We start from the raw sequence: 25,942 nt of genomic DNA, 5'->3' as shown, positions 1-25,942 counted from the left end.
CCGCAAACTATGACTCCAGCAAAGTGTCCAGGCCCGAGGATCGAGCCATTCCTGCCACTGACACCCTCCCCACCCCCAGAGCTGTCTGGCTCAAGACGGTCCCAGCCTGGTCTTCAGCCTTCATTTCCATTCTTCACACCTGCCGTTGGCCTTCCAACTAATCCCTTTGTTGTTTGAGGTGGCTGATTGGCTGCTGTTCCTCACAACCAAAGACCTCACAGTGACCCAGGCTGCTTCTCCATCAGGATGATAGGGCAATGGGACTTCCCTGACAGTCCGGTGGTTATGACCTTCCAATGCAGGGGGTTTGGATTCGATCCCTGGTTGGGGAGCTAAGATCCCACATGCCTCATGGCCAAAATAACTAAAACAGAAGCAATACTTTGAAAATGGTCCACATTAAAAAAAAAAAAATCTAAAAAAAGGTGATAAGGCAGCATGCGTTGGGAGCGGCTGTAGATAGGACCGTCCAAGGAGGGGTATGTAAAGAGAAAATTCCAAACGAGGCTGGGGTGAGAAGCAACGGAGGGTCATCACAAAACATGGTCCATCAGGCAGGTCAGACCAGGCTGGGGCTACCCTGCTAGCCGAGTGATCCTGACTATCTCCCTGAGCCTTGTTCTACACCTAAAAGGAAGAGGAGTATTAGGTCAGCTCAGGGAGTCAGCATGTAAATAAAAAGAGACGAGGGTATCCTGCCTGGCACATAGTAGGTGCTTAATAGATGTTAGGTTCCTGGTCCTCTCCCCAGCCTCAGTCCTTTCTTAATCCTGTGAGAGTGGCATTTTCTGTAAGATAAACTGCCCAAAATATTGCTGGTGCCACACTGTCCACAGGATAGTAAAAAGATGCCCTATTCACAAGATGAAAACATTTATTGTTACATTAACAGAGAAGAAAGTGGCCCTCATGTTTCCTATTCTGGTTTCAAATAAATTGAGCTACATGGCTTTCATATGTTTGAAACAGAAATAGCCTCAGAAAGAAAAATTGTTCAGAGGTACACAGGGGACAGTCCCTTTCCTTCTTGGAAAGCGAAAATGAAGTTTGTGCCAAATAGTCCAACAGCTCTGCTCTTTTACCTTCAAGCATTCACAGCCAGCCCTCTGCAGGCAGCCCAATGTTCTGAGAGCAAGTTTCAGGAGGGGCTTTGACTCCAGATAGAGAAAAAGATCTTTCTTGGTCTCAATCAGGTCAAATGAAGAGCAGGGCAAGCTCCTCTCTCCGGCCAACAGCCAGCTGTGGTCTTGTTGGGTCGTGGGTGCCTTCTTGACACCCTTGGCCATTAAAGGAACAGAAAGCATGACTGAGAATCATGAGTGAGGGGCAAAGGGGCCTGAAACCAGGCAGAGTTGTTGATGAGTCAGCCAGTTAGGGCCCCATCAGCTGTATAGGAGTCTGGATTCTGTTATAAATGCAACAGGGAGCTGCCGAGGGAATTAAAGCAGGAGGGTGATGCGATTTTATTACCTTTCTGAAAAGATCCCTCTGGCTACAGCATGAACATACAGTAGTGGGGCACACTGGAAAATGGAAGACCAGTTAGGGCTGCTTTCATGTGGGTCTTGAAATTGTAACAAATTATTGACTTAAATAAACTCACTGTCATCTTAAAGACAGGTTTGAGGTGGTGCGCTGTGGTTGGGACCAAGGCTCCAGAGCAGAATTCTCAGTGAGGGGGATGCTCTTACCTCTCCTCCAGGGAACATGTGGTCGTGTCTGGAGACAGCTTTGGTAATCAATCACAATTAGGGGTGCCACCGGCAGCTGCTAGGTAAAGAAATGCTACAAACGCTACAATGCACAGGGCAAACCCCCACTCCCCTAGAATTACCTGGTCTTCTGTCAAAAGTGCTGAGGCTAAGAAGCCCTGTTCTAGGAGTCGAATTTTCTAGTTTTGCATCCTGGCTCTCCTACTGGCTTGCTGTGTGACTTGGGGCAAGTTACTTAACCTCTCTGTGCTCTCCCCCACCTCTATGGGATGCTTTTCCTGCCACCAAAGGATGAAAGAGAAGGATCGAAAGGTAACTGGAAAGGCTGTTTATCCCTCTTACTTGCCAGGTAGGAAGTGCTGCCTGGCATAGGCAGGGAGTCGGGAGGAGGAGGGGGAAAATGGGATAAGAAGCCTTTTCTTTTTTTTCTTTTTTGGCCACATGGCTTATAAAATCTTAGTTCCCTGACCGGGGATTGAACCCGTGCCCCCTGCAGTGGAAGCACAGAGTCTAAACCACTTGACTGCCAGGGAAGCCCCTGGATGGTTCTTTTTAACATAAGAAAACAAGCTTTCAAGCTAGACTCCCCTTGGACTTGAATCCTGACTCTGTCACTTCTTAAGCTGTGCTGCTTCAGGAAGGTTACACAGCCTGTCTGATTCTTGGTTTACCCATATGTCAAATGGGGATAATAACTCTTGTAACACTCCACAAATGACAGTCGCTATTCATACTGTGTATAACACTCCAAGATGTGCTCTGAAAAGTACAGAACAGGGTACAATCACTGTCTTCCCCATCCCATTCATTTGGCAACCCACTGTCTCAGACATAAGAACTCTTTCTGCAGCTTCGTCACGCTCTTAGCTTCTACATTATACTGTGGTTTAAAAGAGTTCATTCAGGACATATATGGTGATGTTCTCCTTAAAGCTGCAACTTGTCATTTTAAAAGAAAAAGAAACAGAGACAACGATTGGCTGTGCAGACAAGTTAAAGGAAAAAGGTGACTCGGCTTCTTGAGCCATTTTATTTTTAAATAAACATTTTATGTGTTTAAGGAGTGCAACATGATGATTTGATACACACCAAGGTAGTGAAATAATTACTTCAGTCAAACCAATAAACACATCCATCTCCTCACACAGTTACCTTCTTGTGTGTGTGGTGAGAGGACCTAACAACTACTCCTTGCAGATTTCTAGCACTCAATGTGGTGTTATTAATTATAGTCACCATGCTGCATGCTAGATATCTAGATTCATTCACCCTACAAAACTGATTGCCATTCAATCTCCCCCTTATTTATTTATTCCTTTTATTAAGTATAGTTTATTTACAATGTTGTGTAAATTTCTACCGTACAGCAAAGTGATTCAGATATATATATATATATATAAAATATACACACACACACACACACATTCTTTATTGTATTCTTTTCCCTCATGGTTTACCACAGGATCTTGAATATAGTTTCTTGTGTTACACAGTAGGACCTTGTTGTTTATCCATCTGCTAATCCCAAACTCCCAATCCATCCTTCCCCGACTCCCCCGCCTTGGCAACCACGTCTGTTCTCTAGGTCTGGGAGTTTGTTTCTGTTTTGTGGATAGGTCCATTTGTGTCACATTTTAGCATCCAATCTTTATTACCCTACAATAATAGTCTCTGTGTAAAGATGGGAGAGTACAGGTGAAAGATCGAAACACTTACAAAGGGCTTTATAATTGATTCGCAAGAGGGATGGGAAAAAATGGTCCAGACATAAAACAAACAAACAAAACAAGTAAAGCAGTTCTTGTAGCTGGTTCTTGATCTGGATCAGTTTTGAGACACATCAAAAGTAATGTGCGACTGGTTCATTCCCAAAGCTTGTACAACATTTTTTAAATTACAATGGATTATTCATGGATATTGTTTTGATAACTTTGCTCACTCATGGTATAATAAATTTATTCACTTTTCCTTTCTTAAGTGAGAGATAAAAGGATAGAACCCAATATTGATCTTTATTTAGCAAAGCCCATAGAGTATAACTGATGTATCAACTGACTGTGGCTATTACAAATGATCGTAGGGCTTTCTTACTCCCAAAGGTTTGAGGTTTCATCCAAATCTGGGAATGCTGAGGGCACACATGAAAAGATTATCCATCTTGTGTCTTGAGAAAAATGATTGGGAATCACTTGCTCTGCAGGATAAGTAACTGAGAAAGCAGAGCTAAAATGGTAGCATTTGAAAATAGTAAGCAATACCACCACTGGCCTCAGAGGACCATACGAAGGCAGAGGATACTGATGAAAAGGAAATTTTTTTTTTTCGAACTTTAAACCAAACAGAAACCCTATTCACCAAATCACTGGGATTAGAGAGGATGAGGAACAGCAATGGGAGGAAACATCTGGTCTAAAACAAACGGGGCAAAGAGGAAGACGCAGGGAATGGTACTGTGTGAGCAGCAGCCAGAATACACAAAAATCTACGGAGCTGAATTTCAAGATTTAGTTTTGAGGAGCTGAGTAAATGTTCAAGGGAAAAAACTAAAATTGAACACAATGTGTTTTTCGAGGGTGACTGACCTTGTCGGACCCCAGCCCTCGGGAAGAACCCTCCAAGTCCTCGTGCACGCGATCCAACAACCAGAGCAGGAACTCCAGGGCATCATGCTGGGCATTACCTTGGAACTGAGCGCCGTACTTGGAGACTGCATTCTGAAGGAACAGAGAAAAACCAGAGGGGCAATGTGCCTTTTCAGTAGCCATACATATATCTCCACTCTTTGGAAGGTTCTTTTCCCATATAGGTCATCATAGGGTATTGAGTAGAGTCCCCTGTCCTATACATTTCTGCTCTGTACATAGATTCATTTGTATAACTTTTTAGATTCCACATATAAGTGATATATCATATAGTATTTGTCTTTGTATTTCAAGAAGCCCGCTCAGTTGTGTCCAACTCTTTGCGACCCCATGGACTATAGCCCGCCAGACTTCTCTTTCCATGGAATTCTCCAGGCAAGAATTCTGGAGTGGGTTGCCATTCCCTTCTTCAGGGGGTCTTCCCAACTTGGGGATGGAACCCGGGTCTCCTACATTGCAGGCAGATTCTTTACCGTCTGAGCCACCAAGGAAGCTCACTAACACATAAGTAATATCGTATATATTTTCTTTGTCTGACTTATTTTACTAAGCATACTATTGTCCAGGTCCATCCCTGTTGCTGCAAATGGCTGTATTTCATTCTTTTGTTTTTTTGGCTGAGCAATATTCCGTTGCCTATTTCTATTACATCTTCTTTTATTTACTTATTTTATCACGACGGTCTCCACTGGGACACGTGGGGTCTTAGCTGGAGCATATGCGATCTAGTTCCCTGACCAGGGATCAAACCTGGGCCACCTGCATTGGGGGTGGGGAATCTTAGCCTCCGGACCACCATGGAAGTCCCCATATCTTCTTAATCCAATTGTCTGTTGATGGGCACTTAGTTTACTACCATGTCTTGGCTATTGTAAATAGTGCTGCTGTGAACAAAGGAGTGAGTGTATCTTTTCAAACTAGTATTTTTTTTTCTTTTCTGGAAATATACCCAGGAGTGGGATTGCTGGATCATGTGGTAGAATGCTTTGATACACATGATTCTCTCTCTTCCCTGAAGCTCTGATCCTTGTAGTGCTGGGACCCATGCCCTCCTGCCCCCATTAGTCTATTTCTGTCTCTCTCTGCTCATCCCACAGGTGGACAGCTTCTGGCCCTGCTCTTTCAGCAGTGGTTTCCTTCATTCCCAAGGTGTCAACTCTCCTCTTTGAGAATGACCACATGACCCAGTGAAGTGGAATTCCTTAAATACCATGCCTGTGGTTCCTTCACTGCCTCTTCCTAAAATGAATGGCATTTGAGAAGTCCGAACTTCTTCTGTGGTTAGATCACAAAATGTGTGAGCCGATCCTTCATCCATCCCTTTGATAAATAAGTGTTTGTTGAGTGCCTACCACAGGCCAGGCACTAGTCTAGGGCCTGGGGTTCTAACGGGGAACAGGGCAGACGAGACTTCCCGCCCTCTTGGCACTCATATTCCCACTCCCTTCACTTTGTTCCGTTAAAGGATGTAGCAACTTCGTCATTTTCTGGGTAAAGGCAGGTTCCAGCTTTTAAAAATTTTATTTCAAAGGGTAATATATGCACCCACCTTTTTAAATAAAGAATTCAAAATATAAAAAGAACAGTAATGAAAAGTCTTCTCTTGCCTGCGTGCCCCTCCCCAAAAGGAAGAAGACACTCTGAATATTTTCTTACTAAAGCATCCTTCCAGGGTCTTCTTTGTGCAAGCACGAGCATTTGAGTGTAAGCAACCCCACTTGTCTGTGTACAGGGCACATCCTGTATATGTTCCCTGCAGGTCTGTCCTCTGCTTATGCCCACCCAAGGGAGCAATGTGAGCAAAGCTGTGGACCCAGCCGAACTCACCACGTCCAATCAAATCAAAGGTGTGCCCTGTGCTCAGTCGTGTCCAACTCCTTGCAACCCCATGGACTGTAGCTCACCAGGTTTCTCTGTCCATGGGATTTCCCAGGCAATACTGGAATGGGTTGCAATTTCCTTCTCTAGAGGATCTTCCGGACCCAGGGATTGAATCCACATCTCTTGCATCACCTGCACTGGCAGGCAAATTTTTTACCACTGAGCCACCTGGGAAGCCAAAATGAAAGGGCCTGGGCTTTTTTTCTTTTAAATCTTCCTTTGGGATTTAAAGGCAACTTCAGGATGAGCTGAAGCAAAATTCAAGATTTGATTAACTGAAATGCTGGTTCTGAGTTTTTATTATTTGAAGCACACTAGCTTGGGTGCATTGGAGGGTCTAGATTTCTCTGCACTTTGACCCCCCTCCCCACACACAAGCAGGGCTGCCCAATAAGCAAATAAAAAGAAGCAAGAATAAGTGATAAACAATGAGTAATGTTTGTGGTAGAAGTATTCATATGCCCCAGGCGATACTGGAGATACATTTTGACTAACAAGTTATTGTTAATCTGAAATTCAAATGGAGCCAGGCATCATGTATTTTGCCTGGCAACTGTACCCCTCAGTCACCCTCAAACCTGTATCCTTAGTACCAACATTCCCTCCCGGGGGAGCAGCCAGCACCCCCCAACTGGAAATCTCTAAAATCAGCTCTTTGTTTTAATGTCAGAGTCCTCTTTCTGGTTCCCTCTCACACCCACATCAGTCAAGAGTTCTGATTCTGGCTTCCTGACTGCGCCTTCCAGAGTCCCATTCCCACTGTTGAGTCCTAATTCCTGTCGACCCAGGTGACAATACCCACCTAGAGGGAAGTCTGGCCCCCAGCGGCTCCCCCTGCCCACCCACTGCCTGCAGGACAGGACAGACCCTTCTTCCCACAACCCTGCTGGTAAGGTCAGGCCCCCAACACAAACCCTTCCTAACTGCATTAAAGCTGTATCCTAACATGGGAGGGATGAATGGCAATATTTGGTATTTCAACGCTGCAATATGGCATAGCTCTTACCCATGTGTGTGTTTCTCCCTCTCATCACTGATAATTTATAACATGTTTCACCAGTATTCCTAGTTATTTCATATTTCTGGCTTTTAGGAATGAAATCTCATTTTTATGTTTCTAAAAGGGTCTTGCTTTTGACTATCTAGTACCTGACCCCATTAGTGACAGTGATAATTCTAAAACATGGATTCCCCGAACCATTCAGTAGTTTTTCCTTCCGGAAAAAAAAAAAAAGTTGAATTTTTTTTTTATCCTGTTTTCATTTCATGTCTTACTGTTTTGTCCAGAACTTCCAAAACATACAAGTGATGAAGGTATCCTTGTTTTTTTTAAAAAGCAATGCCTGTGGTATATCACTTGAGGCATACTGCATTTCTAAAATTGTTTATCTAAAATTGATCCTCAAACACATAAGCTAAGATAAATTCCAGATGGCTGAAATTCTTAAATAGCCATACAAAAATCAGAAGTACATAACATAGAATGTTTATCAAAAGGTATGAAACAAATAAATCTAAAACTTTCTATAGGTAGAAGGATTGAGTTTGGAGGAAATATTTGCAGCAAGTATGACAAGAGTTAAAGAATTTAAAGAAACAAGAAAAAAGAACATTATGACCAAGGCAGAATGTTTAGACAAACCACATGAACAGACAATTCCAAGAGCAGGCTTATAACCATTCATAGTGAAAAAGCGTAGAAAGACCCAACACTTCACTCCAAACAAACAAATGTTAAAAACAAGATGCTATTTCTATTTGTTCAATACATTGAGAGAATATTTAATACTCAGGAAAACATGCATTGCTGGGGTATCTACAACTTGATATCATTTTTGGAAATTTGTCAGTGCGGGCACTAAAAATAATCAAGCCCAATAAAGTTGATCTAAAAACTAAAACGCAATAAACACTTAAAATTGGGAAGATGATTTATATAGATATCAAAACTCATCAGATGCTACTTAAATTTTTTACTCAGGCCTGAGAAGAAATTCTGCCATCTGCAGCAATGTGGATGGACCATGAGGACATTATGCTGAGTGAAATAAAAAGACAGAGAAAAACAGTGTATAACATCTTTTATATGTGGAATCTAAAAATATCACAATTGAAAAGCAGAAAATAGTGGTTATGAGGGGCTGAGGGTAGAGGGATGGGAGAGGTGTTGTATAAGGTACAGGCTTGTAACCAGTAGATATTTAAGTCCTGGAGACTGTACACGGTACAAGAAGACATCGGGTATTGTGGGTTCAGTTCCAGACCACCATAATAAAGCAAATATTTCAATAAAGCATGTCATGTGAAATTTTTGGTTTCTCAGTGCATATAAAAGTGATATTTACACTCTTCCGTGGTCTCTTAATAATACAATATTATAATGTACAATAATATTATGCCTAAAAAACAACATATGGACCTTAATTTTCTTAAAAATTTTGCTAAAAAATGTTAACCATCATCTGAGCCTTCAGCGAGTCTTAATCTGCTGCTGGTGAAAAGTCTGGCCTTGATGCTGATGGCGGCTGACTGGTCAGGGTGATGGCTGCTGAAGCCTAGGATAGCTGCGGCAATTTCTTAAAATAAGACAACAGTGACTGACATCTGTGCTTGGACTGACTTTTCCTTTCACTTGAACCCTTAGAAGTCACTGCAGGGTTATTCATCGGCCTGATTTCAATGTTGTGTGTCTCAGGGAAGAGGGAGGCCCGGGGAGAGAGAGATGGGTGGAACGGACAGCTGGTGGAGCGGTCAGAACACACACATTTATTGATTAAGTTCATCTTATATGGGTGCAATCCACAGCACTCCCAAAACAATGACAATAGTAACATCAAAGATCACTGATCACAGATCATCATAACAAATATGGTAAAAATGAAACAGTTGGAAATACTGTGAAAATTACCAAAGTGTGACGCAGAGACAGAAAGTGAGCAAATACTGCTGGAAGAAGGGCACTGACAGACTTGCCCTACACAGGGTTGCCACAGACCTTCAATTTGTAAAGAACACAGTCTCTGCAAAGTACAGCACAGTGAAATGTACCTATACAGTGATTATAGACCACAAACTGTATTATTAACACTAAAGTCACTAGAGACTAAACCTTAAATGTTCCCAGCACTACAAGAAATACGATTACGTGATGAGATGGAGGTATTAATCAATGCTCCTACTGGCAATCATACAATAATACAAACATACCAGATCAATATATTATCAATATACACCTACACAGGGTTGTATCTCACATATAACTCAATTTTTAAAAAATGGGTGCATTTCATTGTACATAATTTATACCTCAAAAAAGTTGATTTAAAAAGCAAGAAACAAAAAAAAGAACAAAACAGTCATCTTTGCTTTGACCATGTCATTTCACTCAAGGAATTAAGCGTATGGAAATGATCAGAGCGGAGGATAATGATGTAAATATAAGAATTTTCAATGCAGCATGATAGTTGGAAAACTGTACAGTATAAAAATGTCTCCCTAGCAATTGGATCATTTAGTGAAATAACATACAATCATTATTAACAAAAACTGTTTCATAGAACATTTTAATGCCCAGGAGAAAGTCTTAATACATGAAAACAGCAGGATACAAAAGTAGAACTTCTAATTGTTTCTACATGATTTGAAACATATCAACACACTAATAATGGTTATCTCTAGAGGGTGGAATTCCAGATCTTTTTTTAACACATTTTAGCATTTTTCATTTTTTTTTTAGTTATACATATTAATTACATCATCAAGAAATCAACGTATTTTGGAACAGGATTTTTTTAAATGTATTTATTCATTTGCTGTTAAAACAAACAGTGGTCCTACTGTCAGTGGGAGGCTGGGTGACTCAGGGCCCGAGGAGGGGACCCTCACAAACCCATCCCATTTGTGTGCCTGGGCTGGGGTCACACACTCCAGCATGCTGGCTTCTCAACTTCCTCTCATCCTCAGTCCAAAGCTAATAATCCCTCTTAAAGACCAAACTCCTTTGTATAACCTTCTGTGGCTTGTCTCCAGCCAATTCTCCAGCCCCATAGGCTTTCATGGACAGAGGAGCCTGGCTGGCTACAGTCCACAGGGTAGCAAGACATGACTTAGTGGCGAAACCACCACCACCAATTCGTTTTACCAAGCATTTATCCTGTCCAGCCCCACTCCACTCAGTGACCGGCAGTTTCAGTGTCACGACGGATGATAATGCACTTTTCCCCACCCTCCTTTGTCCTTAGTTGACCCCTCTCATCCCTCAATACTCAACTCAAAGATTCACACTCCTGGGAAGCCTCCCTGTCCCGCCTCCTCACCCCACTTCCCCCGAACAATCACATCCTTCTAGCATAATTGCCTGGTGTCTCAGACTGTAAACAATCTATCAGGTTTGATCCCTGGGTCAGGAGGATCCCCTGGAGAAGGAAATGGCTACCCACTCCAGTGTTCTTGCCTGCAGAATTCCGAAGATAGAGGAGCCCGGCAGGCTACAGTCCATGGGGTCGCAAAGAGTAGACTACCAATGAGCGCCTCACACTTTCACATAACAGAATTGCCAGAGAACATCTTTATTTTCTTGTCACCAGTTCTAATCATGGGCCCGTGGGATTACTTCACTCAGCTCCATCTCTCCCGCTGGACCGTAAGCTCCCGGGATTTGCATTCATAACCCCAAGTGTGTTCCATGCTCTTTGTATAGCGTCTGGACACAATATTTGTTAAATGAATGAATGTTTCCTCATCTGGAAAATCAGAGAAGCCCACCTCGATTTCAATCCACAAGGTTTAAAAGCCCCTGTTCTGGACTCCTCCACTGTCTCGAAGACTGCCTGCCTGAAAAGTCCCAAGAAAATTTGGACCATATCACCTTTATTAACATATTAACAGTTGGATTATCTTTCAATTCCCCCAAGACTCACAAGGAGTTTCTCGGCTCTAGGGATTTGAGGCAGAAGAGAAATAGGAAATCCTGGTGAGTCACAGATTACTAATTCAGAAGACTTTTCAATTACTCCTGCCTCTCCATGGCTGCAGTAACTGGACGAGAATGCAAAGACCAAGAGAAAAGGTACACAGAGCCTACCTCCCTCCTTCCTCTTGGTCTCTGCAGGTGAGGAGGTATTAAAGTAATTAACTCATTTTATCATCACAACATCCCTGTAATAAGGTTAAGTACTGCCAGAGTCCCATTTTACAGATGAGGAAAGCTGAGGCACTATTGAACGTTTAGTAACTTGCTCAAGGTCACAGAGGTGGTATCCTTCACCACCATAGGACACTGCCTCTCACATTTAAAAAGTGAATGCCGCCAAAAGAGCTATTACTGACACCCATTTGACTCCCTGACGCCTGTAGAACAGTGCTTCCCTAGTGGAAGCAGGAGAGAGGAAGGTGAGGGTTGGCACCCTTGCGGGTCACATGGCAAGGATTGCTTTCTCGGGCTGAAACTCAAGAGTGGTGATGCTTGTGGAATGAACACTGACAAGTTCCCCCTCCCCCAAGAACAACAATCCCTAGTCTTCAGGAGCTTCAGCTGTCTGCCCAGAACTGTGGGTTTTGTTTTGGTTTTTGTTGGTTTGTTTTTGTTTTTTTTTAGCAGGAAGCAGGCCATGTGCGTCAATTATCAGGACTCTTTCATCCAACTGGGACCCCAAACAAACGCTGGGTTTTAATCCTGGAGGAAGTGATACACAGAACTTCCAAAGCTTCTTGACCCTGCAGCATCCCCAGTAAGTAGATGACCCCAGGGAAAAAGGATACAAACACACGCTAAGGCATCGGAGTGCTAAAGCATCGTAGGGGATTTGATTCACACTAAACAAAAGGATGCCATCTCTGATGCAGCAGATCCACTCCGTCTCCCTGGCACTCGGGGTAGTACCTGGCACACAGGTTCTCAGCTTGCGTTGGGCTTAGACTGAAATCCAAACCTTACATGATTTGGTCAACTTCATCTCCACCCCACTCTACTCTCCTGGGCAACAGCCACCCTGGTTTTCTTTCATGCCTTCAACTCGGCTCCTTCAGGCCTCTGGTCTCGATACTTGCTATTCCCTCTCCCTGGATTATTCCTAGATCTTGGCCTGACTGCGTCCTTCTCGTCATTCACCTCCTTCCTCCCAGGCCCTGGCCTTGAAAGTCTGACTCGCGGCACCGCACTGGAAACCAGACTGCAAACTCCGTACCTGGCGTGAAAACCAAGCATCCGAGGCTTCACCCAGCGTTTGCTGAACACAGAAATGCTGTATACACTCAAACCTACCAGCTCCCGGCACTCCCCCTCCTCAAGCGCTAACACACTAGTCAGTTCAAAACAAAAGCGATAATCCCAGGCTGAACTGGTAACTGTCATCTCGAGAAGTCTCCAAGAAGCCCCCTTCCTGATGGAGCACCCACTTGTCCAGAAGGGAAACGCAAAGGCCGGAACGCGGCTGCCGCCGAGCGGCAAAGACTGGAGGCCGCCCGGCGCTGCCTACCTTGAACTCGGCGGAAAGTTGGGGCGTGTATTCGCGCGTCCAGAGCGCGCGCACCAGCGCCGCCAGCTGCTCGGTGACCTCGGCGCGGCCGGGCTCCGCCCGGTAGCGCCCCAGCGCCAGGAACTCGGCCAGCAGGTCGGTGTTGCTCAGACACTGCACCACGGCGTTCATGAAACAGGTGTTGCCGTGGTTCTTCAAGCCCTGCGTTCCCGGGGGCCGCGCCCCGTCGCCGGCGGGGAGCTGGGGCTGGGGTCCGGGCGGGCGCTCCTCCCCGGGGCTTCCGGGCGCGGCTGGATCCGGGCCCTCAAAGCCCCCCTCCCCGTCGCCATCGCTGTGCCCTGACTGGGGCTGGGGTCGGGGCCGGGACGGCGAGTCCCCGGGGCGGGAGCGACTGCCCAGCGCCAGCAGGAAGCGGCCGAACAGGCGGCGCAGGGAGCGGCGGCGGCGGGGCCGGGGCGCGGGCGGCCCCTCTCCGACCGCGGGCCCCGCGCTTGGGTCCATGGCTCCTGCCGGCGCCCCTCCCGGAACCAAGCCTCCACCCCCGGGGGCCCCAGGCGGACGAGCCGCCGGCAGGCCCTTCCAGGCTCGGAAAGGTGCCCAGGCGCCGGCTACCTGCGGGCCAGGTGTGCCGGGACCGGGCGGAGGCGGAGCTAAGGGCGGGGCCGCCCCGCCCCGCGCGGGAATCCGGCTGCAGAGACCGCCCCGGGCAGCGCCCCACCGCCCCCACCCGCCTCCGGGTCCCGCCCCCGCCGCTCGGACCGGGAATCAAAGCTTTCCTTATCTCTCCTAAACCTACCGACCCAAATTTAGCCTCTGCTCTTAGTCCTCTCCCAGCTTTCAAGCTGTGAAAATAATCGAGGAATGATAAATATGAACGCCTTCGTAAATTGCAAAGCCCTGGCTCTTGCTAAATTTCTTGGAATGACGTCCGGGCGAAGGTGAAGCCTTTCCAAAGGGTAGCCGCGGGCGTAGCGAGAGACGCGCACAGGGAGCGGCGACGGGGTGGGGAGCGCTTTGGGACCGCTGGTTCCTCCGCAGGCTCGGGTGTGTGAGGACAAGTAGCACCTTTCCAGCCCGTCTGCCCCGCTGGGGAGGCAGTCTTTGCGGGACCCGCCATCCTGGGACCAGAACTGGGAGGCGTATGTAGAAACACCCGGAGTGGCAGTGGTTTGCTTGTTTAAATTACAGAGCAGGTTAGAGTTTATCAAAACTTGCAAGCGAGACCTTATCATCCTTTTTAGCTTGGTGAAGAAATGGGCTCAGAGAGGTTAACGCCATGGGCTGAGGCCACAGACCCGTAAACAGGGAAACCGGAACTGAAGCCGTGTTCTGCCAACCCCGCAGCTTAGCTCTTTTCCAACCTCAGTATTTGCTTACTAGGAAGTTTTCCGGCTCCCTGGCGCGCCCCCTACGCGGTCGCACTTTCACTCCTTAAAGCAAAATCCTAACTGGATTGCTACCCAATTAAGAATTGACTTGGTATAGCCTCGCCCTGGATTCGCTGGGGGACTCCGTTCACCTGTCCTGTAACTGTCAGGTTTATAATTAATCCGGCGAAGTCTTGCAAAGTGAATTTCTCATCCATTTCTAGCTCAACAAGAGATCAGCAGGATGCGTCATTACATCAGTGCCCTGAAATGTTACTTATTGTTTGATGAATATGTGGTCATCATTTATTAAATATCCACCTTGACATGTCAAATAGGGCAGCAGCAGGTTACCTGATGAAAGAAAAAAAAGAAGAAGAAGCAGCAGCATTAAAGGACAAAGAATATGCCCAGAACAAAAGACTGTTCTGTGAATTAGAAACTTGACGTGTTTCTGAAAAAATGTCTTCATCTACCTTCCCTGGAAAAGGATAATGGGTTGGACCGTCAATAAACAAGTTCCATCACCTTTCTAATGGTAAGCAGAGGAGAAAGATTTTATGCTCAATTCCAGAAAAGCACCTATCAAATTTCACCTTTGATAATCACCGTCAAGGTCCCTAACTCACATTTTTATTTTAGAAAGCACAATTCATATTTAATTTTCCGCTCTGTGTCATGAATTCTGCTGATGCTTTAATATATATTTCACTTAATTATAACAATAATTTTTGGAGCAGATATTCTTGCTTTGGGGCATCCCTGGTGCCTCAGATGGTAAAGAATCCCCTTGCAATGCAGGAGATGCGGGTTTGATCCCTGCGTTGGGAAGATCCCCTGGAGAAGGGAATGGCTACCCACTCCAGTAGTCTTATTTTATAAAATGGAGTATCAGAAAGTTAAAACAAAACAAAAACCCTACCCAAGATCTGGATTCAAACCCACATCTTGCCCCAGGCAGCTTGACCAATAAATTCTGATTAAGAAAGTAAACTCATATGTATACCTATAGCTGATTCATGTTGACATATGGTGGAAACCAACAAAATATTGTAAAGCAATTATCCTTCAATTCAAAATAAATAAATTTTTTAAAAAAGAAAGTAAACTCACCTTCATTCTTTTTAGAGAATAACAGCAGTGATTATCTGCGGACAAATTGTTAGGAAGACCTGTGGGTTTTGCAGACTCATGGAACAGATTAGGATAGGAAACCAACGACTGGGAATTTAGTCATAATGAAAAAAAAAAAAGTCTAGATTAATTATTCTTGAACACATCCCAATTTTAATATACAACTCAAGAATGTGCAATGCATTCTGTAAAGGAAAGGAGAAACCTGTAGACAAAATATTTTGAACAAAGAACAAAAACACAGATGTGGGAAAGCAAGATTAGTCTAGGAGTCTCAGTCTTCTTCAACAAGATGGTAACTGATGCTGTGAATCTAGGAGATCTCTGCTGCTTCATGAGGGAAATGGGTATTTCCACCTCAAAATCGCCCCGTCGGCACTCACGCTAACGATGTACTGATTTCCTGGACTTATCCGGATGCGGGTGATGTTGCCACTGTGTCCCACCCCAACATGGGTCACTTCACCCTCATTGTAATCCCAAACCTTGACTAGATGGTCATTTCCACCTGAAAAAGATGAACATGGCATGGCTGCAACAGGACAGAGAGAAAACAGTACTGATTTTAAAAAAACGATCATTTTCAATACATTCCCCATGTGATGATTTAAAGGAATAAAAACCTGTCTTTATAAACACTCTCCCTTGACTGGGAAAAATCTAGATCTGTTGCAGTAAATTTGGGGGTAAAAAGTAAAGAGGCAACATCACCCTTGATCCCACCATCCAGAGATAACAATTAGTAACTTCTTGGTTTAGTTCCTTCTGGTCTTTTCTCTGTAAGTTACACAGATACACAGCTGAATATGTGACTGGGATTATACCGTGTCTAATTTTATATCCTGCTTTATGTAAATGTATTTGTGAAACTTTCATTGATTTAGAACATTAATTGGTTACTGTCCTGAAGACTCAAAGAGGCTGCAAGAAATAAGACTGATGCTGTTGCAATGGGCACATTGTGTAGCAAATGCCCCCGGACATGCTGATTGAAAAGCCTGGCATTGAAGACTTCAGTAGGAAACATCACAGCAAGACAGGCTGGATAGCCCACTCTATGTAAAGGCCTATTTCTATCTTTTTAAAAATTGAAGTAGGGCTTCCCAGGTAACGCTAGTTGTAAAGAACCCGCCTGCCAATGCAGGAGACCTAAGAGAGAGGGTTTGATCCCTGGGTTGGGAAGATTTCCTGGAGGAGGGCATGGCAACCCACTTCAGTATTCTTGTCTGGAGAATCCTATGGACAGAGGAGCCTGGTGGGCTACGGTCCATGGGGTTGCAAAGAGTCAGACATGACTGAAGTGACTTAGCACGTATCATTGCTGCCCATCACAAAAAAAAAGCAAACAGTGGAAGCTTAGTTTTTATTTGTGCCCCTCAGGCTCGTAGGCAAATGTATCTTCTCATTGAAATGTGACTTCTGGATTTTTCTTTCCCAGCTACACAGGCTGCAGCGCGCAGGCCTGAATCTAACCACGTTGCCCTTTAGACCCTTCTGGGGTCATTCCAGTTACCCCCCAGCCAGGGACTTCCAGGTTTCCATTTAAATAAGCTAAGCTTGGCTTTCTTCTCTGATCCCAGGACTGACCTGTGACAAAGTGCACCCCTTCCACTGTGATGTCCATGCCGTTGACAGCCCCGGACAAGGAACCGTCCAACTCTCTGATGACTGAGCCGTCGAATACTTCCCAGTAAGCAATCTGGAAATTGGAGAACGAAGCATGGGGCAGGATTCAGCTCAGTGGAATCATCCAAGCACACGCCAACAAAAGAAGGTTCTACTTTATATAGCAGGCAGCAGAAATATACCCAGGGATGATGTATCGGCTGACATTATAAATAGGCTAAGGCAGGGGATGGAGAAATCATTTTAATATTTTTAGGAGTGGCTTTTAAATTTGCATTCTATTTAAAGAGATGTTGATATGCTGGTAAACTGGATTGAGACAGAGAGTGCTTTTTGGTTAGATGGAGCAGATTGAGCCTGGAGGAAGCTGTAAAGGGAAGAAGAAACCGGCCAGTGCACAATTCTGCACTTAAAGGAGGAGAGCAAAGCTTTCTTTAGGCCTGGCAGGAGGGGAAATGAAATTTCTTTAGGGCCTTCAGCTTGGAGAATGAGCGGTTCTGCAAAATTCTGGAGACTGGGCCTTACAAAGTCAGCTCTCGCTGTGGCTGGCCCTCCTTCTTCCTCACCCCACACTTATCCCCACCTTCTCTTCAGACTCAAAGCAACAGAAGATTTTGCAGGGCAGGGGCGGGTTTAAACAGAAACTGATTATATTACCCCCCGCCACCTTCCTGGGCCATGAAACTAGGTTAGGGGTGGATAGCAGACAGGAGCACAAAGAGAAGAGCGACGGTTTTTCTCTGAATATACTGCTTCTATACTTTTCTGAACTTTGAACCTTGTCAATGTACAACCTGTTCAAAAATAAAATTTCTTTCTAAACAAAAGAGCCCTTGACCGGAAATTGGGAGTGGGAACTTAGGTATGTATTACACCCAGAACTTTCTCTGTCTTTCGTGTTGATGGAAACTTGCTGTATTTCAGTCATGAACACCAGGAATCTATGTCCCTCTGAATTTAGCTAGAAATTGTGTATGCTATTTTAAATTTTTTTCTTTTCTTTTTTTATAATGTCTATTGATGCTGGATCGCTTTAACAAGAAATTTCGGTTTTCAGACTAAAAGCATAAAGAAGTGTAAAAGCACGCTGAGGGGACTTCCTTGGTAGTCAGTCCAGTGGTTAAGACTCTGTGCTTCCACTGCAGGGGGCACAGGTTCAATCCCTGGTTGGGGAACTAAGATCCCACATACCACACAGTGAGAACAAAAAAAGCAGGGGGGCGGGAGGGCATGCCAAAAACCTTTGTTTCTCAGGAATCACATCCATGTAAGTCCTTGGTGCTTGACCACCAGTTTTCTTGACCAAGGAAGTCAAAGTAATCTTCAGCTGGGCTTTCCTGAGGGTCCTCTGCCAGAAGTGGTCTTCCCTGAGATCAAAGCATGGCTGCATCCCCCTAGCACTGAGGCCTCAGCTCATGTGTCACCGCCTTAAGGAGGCCTCACTGACCAGCCTCCCTAAAGCAGTCTCCTTCTCTCAGTCAGTATCCTGTAACCAGATCTATGTATTTTTAGCTCTTTCACCATCTTGTATCATCTTGTTCATTTATTACTCATTGCTCATTCATGGACTCTGTCACATGTGTACTGTTCAAGTCCATCCCTTCCCACCCAAAATTAATACAGAAAGTAAGTTACCTCCATGATACCAGGGACAGTGTCATGTCCCCAGCGCTTAGTTTGACAGATTTGTGATTTATGCTTGGAATAGTCTGGTCAAAATTCAAATAAGAGGGAGATGGACTGTTTCAAGTCTCATAAGCTGAAACCTAGAATACAGCAGATATCACCCTAGTTTAGAAATGATATGAATCGTATAGCAGTGCATTTATAATGACGTTGTGATTAGCTCCTTAATATCCATCCATCCTAGTTCCCAGAGGAAGTCCACTTAGACCACAAGTCAAGCATGCGTTAGGGGATGGGCAGGTGTGCGCCAGTTTGGACAGATAAGACACAAAGAAACTAACAGCCTAGAGACTGGAAAGGATGCAGCTCTCCATGCCTTCCCAGAACAGTCTTGTCTGCTTGGTTCAGGCAGCCTTCCTTGGGTTTTTATGACAAAGTTGTTCAATCCTGCCCCCAGATCACAGTTGCAAGGCCTTGTACCAAGGCCATGGAAGTACAGCCCAGAACCAAGGACACCTCTGAAGTTGAGTCCCTTGGTAACCATTGCCAAAAGCCCCGGATTATCACTAACAAGCTTCTTGACTCCCAATTAGACAAAGATGCCCACTCCAGTAAACACCCTATAGCGCCGCAACCAACCACCTGACACTAGCTTTCCCCCAGGAATTTTGTCTTGAGGCTATAACAATTGGCTATTAACTCATGAAAACTGTCGACTCTCCTGGGCCTGTTGTGAGGTTGGCCCGCTGCGCTCACAGTGCCCACCGTGTATGTGCTTTGTTCTTAATAAACTCACTCCCTTCTGAAATGCTATGTGTCTGGAAATTTCTTTTCCAACCCACGCTAGGACTGCCTCAATGAAAGGGTCTTCAGGCTGTAGTTCCCACTCACCTGGGAAGCTTAAACAGGAAAAATCCCCACTTCTGGATTCAAATTTATGGGCGTGGGGGTGGGGAGGACAAGTCCCTTTAGAACTTTTCCCATGCTATTTTTATATTTTTCACTCCATTATCTTAGACTGCAGCTGGCAAAACAATAAATAGGCAACCTCCTCTTCAATTATCTCAAAGGCATCTCAAAGACTAAATTAGGGAGATCCAAACCCAGTACCTGGATTGGCAGGGAATCAGGCCAAGATCTGACAGATCTGATGTGGCTGGCAGGATGGGAGACCCCCCCACCAGCTTCCTTGTCCCTCTCTCCTGAAGCCTCTTGCTCACTCTGAGGAGGAAATGTTCCTCCCAAAAGAAGGGCTGATTTCCACCCAAGGACATGGAACTCCCTCCCCGAGCTAAAGAGATTTTTAACATATTGATGAAGTAGGGTGATGAGGACTTCCCGGGTGGCTCAGTGGGTAAAGAATCCGCCTGTAATGCAGGAGACATGGGTTCGATCCCTGGTTCAGGAAGATGCCCTGGAGGAGGAAACAGCCACCCACTCCAGTATGCTTGCCTGGAGAATCCCATGGACAGAGGAGCCTGGCAGGCTACAGACCATGGGGTCGCAAAGAGTTGGACAAGACTGAGCACTCACTCATAGCACGAAGTGTTGAGAGATGAGCTCCACTGTCATTCAATTTGAATTTAATCACATGACAATTGCTCTGGACACGGCACTTCCATTCCAGCCCTAAAAATTTCCTCATAATCAAAACCAGTACTTACTGAGTGCCTGCTCTGTGCCAGCCCCCACCCTCAGCTTTTAGCATTGTGGCTCAGCTGGCAAAGAATCTGCCTGCAATGCAGGAGACCTGAGTTCAATCTTTGGGTTGGGAAGATTCCCTGGAGAAGGGAAAGGCTACCTACTCCATATTCTGGCCTGGAAAATTCCATGGATGGTATAGTCCATGGGGTCACAAAAAGTCAGCAACTTCGTGAGCAACTTTCACTTTCACACTACATGAAAACAAGCTTGATTAAAGTCAAGCATGACTGGAAACCATGAGGTCAGTGGTGTCGTCATGTCCATTTTGCAGACAATGAAGCAAAGTCACCCAAGAAAGTGACGCGGCGTTTCCAAAGTGACTCAGAGGATCACCAGCACTCCCATCGTCCGAACTGGCCTGGCTTGGCTCCAGAGCCTGCACCTGTGGCCACGAGGCACCACAAGACTCTTCTCTTGTACCAGAAGGGTTCCAACCCTTACCTTTCTGTCTGTGCCACTGGTGATGATCTGGAACTCCTCCGGGTGGTAACAGACACACTGGAATAAGGTGTTAGCCAGGATCATCTGATTCCTCCTAAGACGGCTGAAAAACAGATCCGAAAGCTGTGAAATCATTTTTATCTTCCTGAGAAATCTTATTTACAAGTAGAGTGTGACCTGTGACATGGCCACCCGATCATCTGGTCTATGGAAGGAGAATCAATATTTACACATTTCTTAGGGAGTTGCATTATTGTTACTTAATTTCTTAGTCATGTCCAGCTCCTTGTAACCCCATGGACTGTAGTCCGCCAGGCTTCTCTGTCATGGGATTCTCCAGGCAAGAATACTGAAGTGGTTGCCATTTCCTTCTCCGGGAGATATTCCTGACTCAGGGATCGAACCAGTGTTTCCTGCTTGGAAAGCGGATCCTTTACCAGTGAGCCAAGGAGTTGCATTAGTGTAAATTAAACCATGTTTTGCTTTGTGTATATAGAGAGCTACTTCCCTATCCGCCCAGAAACTTCTACGGTCCAGCTCTTCCTGGAAGCTCTGCCCTTTCCACCAGTATCTGTGAACCCTCAACAGTCATGGAGATGAATGACTTCTGAGGGGCATCCCTTTCCTGTTGCCCGGAGTCAGGTTTCTGCCCTTTGTTGGAGTCTTCCCTTGAGTTCAATAGCTGGGACTGCATGCTGCATCAGTGGTCCTCCCCATCACCGGTACCTACACAAGGTCCCAGATGATGCAGGTGCCGTCCGTGCTGGCTGTGACGCACTCTTCGTTGTTCTTCTTCACCCGGATGCAGGACACGGAGGACTTGTGCTCCTTCAGTGCCTCCTCCAGCTTCTGGGTCTGGTGGCCTATGTGCCACACCCTTACCTGGAAGCCACAGAGCACAGGCCCTCAGTTCCAACTTGGGACTTTCTGATGAAAAACAGATCCCAAGAGTGTTCTCACCTCCTGGGCCTGATTTGTCTTTCTAATTCCCTGTTTCTCATCTTGGCTGAGTAGGGTGGGGATATCAAATTTTAGGGCGGGAATATTCTTCCATGGAGCCAGGAAGACGCCTACCAGGAGCCTACATCCATTTTTACTTTTAGGGCTGAGAAATTTACCAGGCCCCCGCTGCTAAAACCAGTAATGCAAGGGCTGCTGCTGAGCCGAGTGAAATAATAATGTCTGCTTGTTTCTGCTGAGCGCTGCTATCAAATTTCTGGTGCCATCAGGGAATCTCTTGGGTACCCAGAGCCATACTTAAACTTTCGCATAAGCTGCTCAGTTTCAATCATTTAAAATCAGTAGTTCTCAACCTCATTGAAGTCAATACCCACTTTCAATAGCAAATATTGTCTGATACCCCTCTGTCAACTTGAAATGAAATTCAGAGTTGATACAACTACCGACACACAAAATTTCACAACTGATGCCCTAACTGTAATAATAAAAAAAAAAAGGGGGTAAGTGAAAAGAAAAGTTATTTGGTTATAACAGTGGGTCCTGTAATGGCTAAACATGCTGTCACAGCTAGACCAGGAAACATTATCATGTAGTCAGATGCTCACAGTCAGATGCTTCCTATAATGAATGTGTTGGACTTAGGTAAAACAAGGAAAGCAGAAATCATTTTGTGTAAGTGATACAAGACAATGAAAGAGCCATAGTCTAGTTGAACACTAAATGGAAAACTAGGGTCTTCACAACTCAGGTAATGGCCATTTACCAATTAAAATGGAAGTAAAATACTCAAGTGTATCTTAGCAACCACTGCATTCAGACCAGTGCACACCTGCGGACCAGCAGCCCTGGCCTCTTGTACCTAAAAAGACCTTAAAGACTATGTCTTTTGGAAGGAAAGGTCTTTAGTAACCATGGGAAATGGGAGGCGGGACTGTGAAAAGATTGCTAATCAGGGTCAGGGGCAACCAATTTGTAACGTGTAAGTTCCTCCAGTAGCCCTCCTCAGCCATGCGGGTGCATGTGTGTGCTCAGTCATGTCTGACTCTGCCACCCCATGGAGTGCAGCCCACTGGGCTCCTCTGTTCATGGGATTCTCCAGGCAAGAATACTGGAGTGGTTTGCCATTCCCTTCTCCAGGAGATCTTCCCAACCCAGGACTCGAACCCATGTCTCCTGCATTGGCAGGCGGATTCTTTACCACTGAGCCACCTGGGAAGCCCTCCTCAGCAAGGCAGATGCCCCCAAAGGCTGAGGGAGCAAGCAAGGATGCTGCGGGTGTTAGCAACAGCTAAGCTGCAGGAATGACGGAAGGGAATGGAGCTGCAAGGGTCCAGAGAGGAGGGAGATGGCCCAGGGCTGGGTGGGTCTGTGGAGCATCTGCAAGGTCTTATCCAGAAGAAGATGTGCTCTGACCACGAAAGGCACACCAGGCTCTGAAGACATAGTGCAAAATAAAGGGTGTAAAGTGTCTCATTAATATCAGAATCACTATCTTCACGTTACACTTTACTTTTACAGGACACTGAAACCCAGAGAGGTTAAAGCACACAGCCCAGATCACACAGCTTTGAAGTGGTGGGAGTGAAATTTGAGAAAATTAAGTGTGACTCCAGAACTCAAACACTCAGACACTAACTGATTTGGTCTGATCTCTGCCAGAGGCTGTGCTGTCTCTTGCTTCTCCCTAGATTATTCCTATGATAGCATGGAGAAAGGAAAGGAAAATGTAATGTCCTACGTTGAGAGAAGGAAGGCTTTGGGATGGAAAAAAAAAATCTGGGGAGTAGGGGGAAGGGAGACACTGATATGTATGAAAAGACTCCTTGAAATGATGCAAGAAAATGATTGAGTGTAATAATTTTTAAAATGATGGTCAAAGTGTATGGGTAGATTAAAGAATTGAGTCCAAAAATGGCATTTCCTTTAAAAGACAAGATAAAGACAATTTATATATAACTATGGTTTTTGAAGGGGAAAAAAAGGTATTCCAAACCTCCGGCAAAACACCAACTTGGATCCCTAGCTCGATTCCATATAGAACACTTTAATGTCTGTATCTTAAATGTCCTTTCTGGGAACAAATATATTGATATGTGTATTTATACTATTAGAACTTTAATGTATGGTGGACTTCAGAGTTTCATAAAAATCTTAATTTGGTCTTGCCTGACTCCTAGTACAGACGAAAAAAATCAAATTAGTGGCCTGTCATGGGGCAGCTGAAAGATTGAAGGCAGAAGGAGAAGAGGGCAACAAAGGATGATATGGTTGGATAGCATCACCGATTCAATGGGCATGAACTTGGGCAAATTCCAGGAGATGGTGAGGGTCAGGAAAGCCTAGTGTGCTGCAGTCCATGGGGTCACGAAGAGTCAGACACAATTTGCTAACTGAACAACAATAACAAATGGGGCATTTGCTCTAAATATGAGACTATCTTTAAAAGATTCAGCCCTGGAGAACAGTACCTCCCCTTCTCCTCCACCGCTGATGACCCTTTTACAGTCGCTGGTGGTGGCGATGGCGGTCACGCCAATCCTGTGGGCGTTGTTAATAACGTACATCAGTCGGCCTGTCTCCGGGGCGAAGGCTCGGATTCTACCATCGTCCCACGCTGGTATGAAAGGGAAAGAGAAGGCAGGCAGGATGAGCATACTCTAAATCCTAAGGGAGAGACAGGATGTGAGGGGACAGTGGTGGTGATGGGGGGAAGAGACCAGCCCCACCCACTGCCAGGAATCGCAGCCCCTTTTCCCTGATTCCCCAAACTGGTCACACATCCCAAAGGAAATGAATGGCTCGCCTTAGCTAAGCCTGCCTCCAGGTGCACCCCACCCTAGGAGACAAAAGTTGGGGAGGCCAACCCCCACCTCTTCCATGAGCTGTAAAACTTGCACATTCAACTAGATGGTTGATATTGCAACTGGGATGTCAACCAGGGATCAGAAGTCAGCTTCCAGAAGAGTTCTGTTTAAAAGCATGTCAGCCCTGGGGACTTCCCTGGCCGTCTAACGGTTAAGACTTCACCTCCCAATGCAGGGGGTGCAGGTTCAATCCCTCATTGTGGAGCTAACATAAAGATCCCACATGCCTCCCGGCCAAAAACCAAAACATAAAACATAAGCAATATTGTAACAAATTCAATAAAGACTTTAAAAACGGTCCACATCAAAAAAATAAATAAAGTCTTCAAAGAAAAAGGAAAAAAACCTTTGACTACTAGAAATGGCATAGTCTTACAAATTAAAGAATTTCCTGGCTTCTGCGTTAAGAGCAGATCATGGAAGAAGGGTGACGGGCGAGAGTAGAAGCAGGGAGTCCTGGTAGGAAGCTACTAGAATAATCTAGGAGAGAGATGGTGGTAGTTACTGAGACGAGGGTGGAGATGATAAGATGCATGGAATCTTGGATATACTCTGAAGAGTAAGCCATTGGAGCAGGAGAAATGGGGTTTTGGTATAAGACAAAAAGAGAAGTGATGATGATGCCAAGATTTTTGACCCAAGGATTTGTTAGCTCTAAGTGTAATGCCAGCCAAGAGTTCCTGGGGACCACCATGTGGAAAAGACATGCCCCAAGGTAGAAGCAGCACAAGGAGGCAAAGCCAAGAAGAGAGGGCAGTGAGATGGTTCCTGATATCACCATTTTATATTATTATTGTGATTGTTTTGGCTGCATCCAGGCACATGCAATCTTAGTTCCCTGATCAGGGATCAAACCAGTGCCTTCTGCAGTGGAAGTATGTAGTCCTAACGGCTGGACTTTCAGGGAATTCCCCTGATATCACCATTTTAATACCTGCCCCTAAACTCTGGGAGTTGGTGATGGACAGGGAGGCCTGGCAAGCTGTGATTCATGGGGTCACAAAGAGTTGGACATGACTGAGCGACTGAACTGAACTGAACTGAAAGACTCACTTGACTTTTCATTGATGTGAACCAGTAATTCACTTTGACTGCTAGGGAAATTTATACATGGATTGAACATAGACAATATTAAGAAATCATTATTTTATAGGAAAATATCTTCAGAGATGCATACTGAAGTTTTCAGAAATAGAATATCATGGTGTCTCTAATTCACGTTAAGGTATTTTGGCACGACATAATCAACTGAATTAAAAATAAATTCCCTTGGAGCTATAACTTAAAGTCAGATTTTTAATCTCTTGAGCAACAAAAAAAGGGTTCTCACACAAGAACCCTGGACTCGCTAAGGCCTCAAATCCACCCTGTGAGGTGAATCACTGAATTTTACTGGCCAGAGAGAAAGCAACATGCTATATGCAGCAACGCGGGGGAAGAGAAATTGCTGTTTGGTAATTCCTAGCTCAGAAAGAATCCTAGCTGGAAGGGAATTCCAAAAACAGGCTA

The 25,942-nt window shown here is 45.1% G+C and overlaps 2 protein-coding genes and 1 long non-coding RNA gene across 6 annotated transcripts in view; 1 reads left to right on the top strand and 2 right to left on the bottom strand.

Moving 5' to 3' along the window:
* The window catches only part of USP43 (ubiquitin specific peptidase 43), a 51,631-nt gene extending 38,292 nt beyond the window's left edge, over positions 1–13,339 (bottom strand). For both annotated transcript variants that reach the window (XM_055406992.2, XM_055407002.2), the window contains exons 1-2: positions 12,712–13,339; positions 4,295–4,426 (exon numbers count right to left, since the gene is read on the bottom strand). In XM_055406992.2, the coding sequence (XP_055262967.2) occupies positions 4,295–4,426; positions 12,712–13,212 (633 nt within the window). In that variant the 5' untranslated portion in view covers positions 13,213–13,339. The remainder of the gene's footprint in view (positions 1–4,294; positions 4,427–12,711) is intronic.
* On the top strand, positions 12,729–16,931 carry LOC129543754 (uncharacterized). The gene is made up of 3 exons (XR_008683322.2): positions 12,729–12,846; positions 14,417–14,616; positions 16,793–16,931. It is a non-coding gene; the product is annotated as an uncharacterized LOC129543754 (long non-coding RNA).
* CFAP52 (cilia and flagella associated protein 52) overlaps positions 15,425–25,942 on the bottom strand; it is a 25,511-nt gene continuing 14,993 nt past the window's right edge. For 2 of the 3 annotated variants that reach the window (XM_055407021.2, XM_055407037.2), the window contains 5 exons: positions 24,038–24,183; positions 21,340–21,491; positions 20,610–20,712; positions 16,800–16,911; positions 15,425–15,744 (listed from right to left, as the gene is read on the bottom strand). In XM_055407021.2, the coding sequence (XP_055262996.2) occupies positions 15,545–15,744; positions 16,800–16,911; positions 20,610–20,712; positions 21,340–21,491; positions 24,038–24,183 (713 nt within the window). In that variant the 3' untranslated portion in view covers positions 15,425–15,544. The remainder of the gene's footprint in view (positions 15,745–16,799; positions 16,912–20,609; positions 20,713–21,339; positions 21,492–24,037; positions 24,184–25,942) is intronic. The other variant, XM_055407029.2, reaches the window with a different exon arrangement.

This window comes from Moschus berezovskii, chromosome 20 (genome assembly GCF_049115385.1).
Source record: "Moschus berezovskii isolate FMDL1 chromosome 20, NW_MosBer_1.0, whole genome shotgun sequence".
Lineage (NCBI taxonomy): Eukaryota > Metazoa > Chordata > Mammalia > Artiodactyla > Moschidae > Moschus > Moschus berezovskii.
The sequence above is the reverse complement of the archived record's forward strand: the minus strand, read 5'-3'. Positions and strand labels throughout refer to the sequence as shown.